The sequence below is a fragment of the Ammodytes marinus genome, assembly GCF_949987685.1.
Source record: "Ammodytes marinus genome assembly, chromosome: 11".
Lineage (NCBI taxonomy): Eukaryota > Metazoa > Chordata > Actinopteri > Uranoscopiformes > Ammodytidae > Ammodytes > Ammodytes marinus.
Window position 1 is genome coordinate 14,385,104 of NC_137215.1, and position 6,000 is coordinate 14,391,103.

Here is a 6,000-nt window from a genome sequence, read left to right on the forward strand (position 1 = left end):
CAGGTCTAAGCTCTGTGAGGCTGTGTGTTAGTCACGCCTACGGCAAGCCGCTTGAGAATCCATGTCTGCAGGCTACATCTTTGCTCTACAAGTCCCCGCCTTTCACTCATTACAGGACACATACCTGCAGGCTCAACTGTAGCATATATATCAATCTCTGTCTCCACTTTATTTTCACCTCTGAAAAACACACCTAATAGCTCCTCAACCTTCTTTCAGTGTATATCATTCATACATGCTTTACTACAGAGATATCTTTGGTTTTAATCTTAAACACAGAGATTGAAGCCATCCGAAAGGCTTCTTAACACTACACGCAACAAATGAACTATTTAACACATAACAGGTATATTATTTATGGTGTATTATGTAAGCTGACCAGGGTGACTTCAAGTCAGCAGCTTGTATTTTCAGTAGACATGAATGACTATTTAAACATTTCCATTTGCTGACACACTGGAGCAGAAAACCTCATTTAAAATAGCAGTTTCAAAATCCTCTCATATTTTCCCAACTTCAAGTGAGGTCATAAGTCAGATCAGATTCTAAATAGCATCCCTTGAGCTGGTGAGTGTTACGCGGTTTGCTCAAGGACATTTAAGGAGAGAGTGGGCAGCTTGAACCCAACCCTTCAGGTTGAAGGATGATCTTTCCTCCTGCCACCCTCTTTACTCAAGACACAACCCAAACAAATTCAACATTGGTGCAAAAGGAAATCGAGAAAAAAGGAAACATAGCGATTTTACAAGGCCCCTCCCAGAATGCAGACATGCCTGCACACCAAGGAGACCGAGTGTGTAAGAAGAGAGTGTGTGTGTGTGTGTGTGTGTGTGTGTGTGTGTGTGTGTGTGTGTGTGTGTGTGTGTGTGTGTGTGTGTGTGTGTGTGTGTGTGTGTGTGTGTGTGTGTGTGTGTGTGTGTGTGTGTGTGTGTGTGTGTGTGTGTGTGTGTGTGTGTGTGTGTGTGTGAATTATGGCCACCAAGAATGAGCCCAGCATTCCAGCACACACAGAGAAACACAGTTTTCATTGCGCTTAAATGACAGCACTGTGGTTGACTGTTATTCCCAAAAGACTCACCATTTCTTAGTGCATTCCACCATCAGTTCCTGATAGGAAGCCACGAACTGGAATTTGGACGCATGCTTCCCCACACGTTGCAGTCTCTTCCACACCGAGGCCATGTTGCTTTGGGAACGGGTGGCTATGTGTACCTATCCGGCCCTGGACTTCCTTCTTTGGGGTCCCTTTGCCAAAAAAATATCACGCTTTGCTTACAGGTATCTGATCATATCCGACCCGCACAGATTCATAGTTAACGTTTTACCGGAAGCACATTGAAGAAAAAACAAACAAAAAAAAGATAAGACTGCACACCCAGCTGTGGCTGCTGGTCTTTAAAAAACGGCTGATAAATCCAATTGTGAGGAGACGAAATCTCTGCAGCAGAGGTCTGATTTGACGGCGGGCATGATGAGTAATCCACTTGGTATAAACAACATATTTCCATCTGCCATCTGGTGATCTTCCTGCAAAAGAAAGAAAAAGAGGACACCGTAAGGAAAGCAACAGTCAGACTGCAAAGCCACGGTTTTCAGGGGTTTCTTCGCTGATTTCTACTAAACGCAGAGTAACTCCACTAAACGTTAAACGCCCCCGTTACAAGGATGCTTTGTCCGTGTAACAGCTTATCCGTTATCGTCTGCTACAGTAGCCTAGTGTAGATGTTATAACAACCCAGTTTATCTGCATCGCCAACGTAACACATTGTTAATGTGTAAGAATGTGTTGAGAACAACGAGTCCTGCACTTTTGCTGCCAGCACGGCGTGCCGGGGGGCTATGTACTGGTGTGGGAAGCTAACTTGGGATGTTTACTAATAAAATATGAAATTATGTTGCGAAACACTACCACAGAAGCAATGTCATTACATCAAACACATCGTGTCAACCACCCAATCTAGAATAACGGCACCGAGAGAGACACCACCCGAAACTGAAACTCCAATAAACATTTTGTAAACATGGGATATTTGGGGAAAATGTCTCTGAATCCAGGGAATAGTCAGAGCCGTTGCGCTCCGCTAACCGGGTGATTCAGCTGCTATGCTAACGACTTAACATGTGAAACTAGGTTAACGGAGGCTGTGTGACACTCACCTTACCGCGGTGCCCAACGCATAACCCGAATAAATTGTCGCCTTGTCGGCGTGGGTTGGGGGATGGCGAGCTGTCTATGCTGCTACAGACTAGCAGCTGAGCGAGTGTAGTCCGCTTGAAAGCTAATTATCGCCCTCTTTGCAGCAATAGTACTGACACCAGCCATACAGCTTGCTAGCCTGCCTGCTAGCGACGACGGCTAGCTACCGCAACACCGCACGAGCGGAAACCGTTGCTGCTTGCCACTTGATACATTTGCTCCACAGGTAAGCGCGAGCCAACCAGGGACTCAAGACGCAGCCAAGAACGACATTTATTTTTTTGTCCCCCAAAAAAGTAAGTTTATAAAAGTTTTCTTCACCCAGGCAGGGATTTCTCACAGCAAACTAGTCCAACTGTTACTGACAGTTGCTACACCACTCTGCTGCTTTCGAAAGCGTCATACAAGATTCCCCTTCAATGTAGGCTATTTGAAATCAAATTAGAATAAAAATAAAAATACTAAATTATCTAATACGAATATGGACACAAGTGTGATATTTTATCAGGAATATGCTATTGTATATATAATTGTATTTGACTTGTTTAGTTTGTAGACAGCAGAGTCGAAACCATAGATAGTAAGGTCGAAACGTAACTTTGGCAATTGGTTTTATTTTGAAGGACCTTAAATTACTTCCGGCCCATTTGTAGGTTTATATGGTGGACTTGACGCTGCTTCGCCTCTCCATTATTTCGCCTGCCGCCTGGATGAATGGAGCCTCAAGAGCTTCTTGTCATTTTACAGATTGTTTACACATTCATGAGGCATTTCTGGGTTGTTGTTATTATCATAGGCCTACTGATCAAATGAATCCAACATCCACTAAAGACATTTATTCCTTCACTAGGACTGAAGGATAGAATTCACCAACCAACTCTCCAGGATTGATTCACTCAAATATATATTGATTAAGTATGCTATGACATCATTAATGCACAAGATTTTAAGCTAATTGATCAATTATCTAAAGGATAACTTACTTGCAAAAGTGACTAAGGCCTACACAAATCAAACTGTAGGTCTATCCTCACTTGCTAAATAATTTCAACAATATAATTAGGGTATTTCACAGATCACATTGAAAGTGCATACTCTCAGGTTGGTGCTAATGAGGATGAGACTGATTTCCTGGTCCTGTCATATTAATAAGTGGGTGTTAACCTTGTAGCCCTGCATGCAGGGGGGTCTTTTTCACATCTTCAGGGTAAATAAAACACCTATCCATCAGAAATCAATACCCCCCTCCTCTAGACTCACACGCTGTCACACATCCTTCACAATCCCCGGTTGTAACCACAGGCTTGTTAATAGTGGGAGCAGGCAGAAAGAGGCCGGCAATGCAAAGTGAAAGAGGCAAAGACACTATGAGCATATAGGCCTAAATGTAATCTCAAAGAAGATATGGGTGTAATCACACTAAATTGATATCTCATATTTTTATATGATGTCTGACTGACTGACATATTCATCACTTATGATTTATTGTAATTCATCAGAGAGACCCAGCAGAGTATAAAATAGCACAGTGTCAGTCTTTCTACTTTAATTAAGCTAAAATCTATGGCTAAAACCCATCATATTCAGATTGAAAATCTTGGATCATCTTTAATCGGTATACGTATTTGTTAACTGAGGACATTTGGGGGGGGGGTTAAGGGTCAGTCGCGTGTTTACATTTTACTCTTACAGATTAAGGGAGCCGCCCTCCATGAATCAAGGAATGCTAAATGACGCCTTGTGTGTCACACATAAGACAAGGAGGAAGACGGGCCCACCGGTGTGTGTCTGTGTGAAAGAAAGTGGAGAGAGTGGAGTCCTGTATGCATCACAATCCCACCTCCAGACACCTCTTTACTTTTTTCCTGACTGATTCATTTGCATCCCCTGTTGCTGATAAATGATTACCATTTGCATGCCCGCTTTAATGGCCTATTAACTGAGAGGGGGGTCAGAGAAGGCGAATACTCAATTTCATACCAACATTTTTTTTTTTCACCTAAACAACTCAAATGCAACACCGGGGAATCTTTGAATTTGCAAAAACATTCTTCTCAGCCTAAAACACAAAGTGGGGCTACAAAAGCGAAGAGGGCCATCCCCCTCCATAGGGATTTGCCCGATTTGCCCAGAATATATTCTGTTTCCAAATACTCTCACTTCTCCAGCTAGTGAAAATGACGAATCCAAACTACAGCGAGACTGTCAGAAATGAGTGAACTCTGTCCAAAGAACACTGCGTTCACAAACATGATTAATGATTACCATTATTGGAGTAAAAAAAAATCATCTCTTCTGCTTCTGCATTTGTCTGCTAAAGTTTGGATTACAGATTGTGCATGTTTTGTTGACACCCATTTGTGAGAGTCACTTGAACTCTTTACTTCCCAAACACTATGAAGCACATTTCAGCTTTGCCTTTGTATGGCACTGATGGAATTGATCAGTAATAGCCGAGTGGTTTTATTTTGGGCTTTGTATTAATTTTGACATTGTCTCCAACTCGCTGTGCAAGGAGAATGGACGTTTTCACACCTAAACTTCTCTCTCTGTGTTTCCCTCTGTGTAGTGCCAACAAAAACACGTCATCCACGATCTAAGCCAGCTCTTCAAACCCAGAGACTCTGGTGTTTGGTGTTAGACCACTTGAAAAGAGCTGTTAACAAAGCTGAGTCCTTTAGATAAAAGCCAAGGGAGTCCGAATCACTTCAATGGAGCACACAGATAGCCACTGCTGACAGTGTCACAGGGCAAACTGAAAATCAAGACCTGAAGCCTTTTTACTTTGAAATGTGTTGTGATTAACACTCTCTTACAAACATTTATGTACCTTTTGAAGTCTATAATTTTTAACCCGTAAGCCCCAGTGTTCTTAAGAAAGTACACCTAAATGTTTAATATAAAGCCTATATTTTTCATGAAAAGTCAAAAACTGACAAAGTAATGATCTTACTTTTTTATCCGTGTGGACAAAGATTGATCTATCTTATTGTTCTATTCTTAGAGCTCAATTGATGCCTACAAACTATCAAAAGCAAATCGATTAGCACCACATTTGCAGTAACCAGCGGTTTTCAGAAATTAGATAAAGGCATAGTTGGGGAATTTGAGAACCACAGCACAGCTGGTTTTGGTCTGATTCAAAGGATTTGTTATCTTTTTAACACATAAGGACTGCCAGACCCTGATTGCTGGACATGATGCTTTTTTTGTAAATGTTGAAATTGAAAATAGTCTTTTATTTGAAATTATGATGGGTATACTCCATAAAAGTACATCCCTAAAGCTCTTAACTCTAAAAACATATAACTGATTGCATCTGGCAGCCAGAGTCATCATATCATGTGTTCCTCCTTCCAGAGGAGATGTGAGTGCTATGCTTAGAGTGCCGATAAGCATCTTTTGCTTTGAACTGTACCATCCTGACTCATGGTAGCATGTCCGGTGGTATCTGCTGTTCGCTGCTCAGTTACGGGAAGCCTGCGTGTTCCGGTTGGATGGCTGGATTGACAGATGGCTGAAGGGCGTGGTAATTTCCTCTTGGCTCGCTGCCATCGAAGCCACAACTGGGTTAAACATGGATTTGATTTATATATGATTTGAATTTCATGACAAAAATATAGTCACAGCTATTTCCTACCTCCACCTTCACAGGTGTGTCAGGTTTATGGCCAGTAGCCCATACACCACATTTTTAAAGGTCAAGTTAATGAACGATGAAAAGAATAGTTTCAAAGCATCAGTGATAAACATCAGATTTCTTTTTGGGGGGCTTTTTTCTATGTCAGTCTCAAAGATAGAGG

The 6,000-nt window shown here is 41.8% G+C and overlaps 1 protein-coding gene across 1 annotated transcript in view; it reads right to left on the reverse strand.

The window, feature by feature from the left end:
• Window positions 1-2,336, reverse strand: part of ehbp1 (EH domain binding protein 1) — a 155,157-nt gene extending 152,821 nt beyond the window's left edge. The window contains exons 1-2 of the mRNA XM_080036631.1: window positions 2,158-2,336; window positions 1,079-1,527 (exon numbers count right to left, since the gene is read on the reverse strand). Coding sequence (XP_079892757.1) covers window positions 1,079-1,182 — 104 coding nt within the window. The 5' untranslated portion in view covers window positions 1,183-1,527; window positions 2,158-2,336. The remainder of the gene's footprint in view (window positions 1-1,078; window positions 1,528-2,157) is intronic.
• Window positions 2,337-6,000: the final 3,664 nt, after the last annotated feature.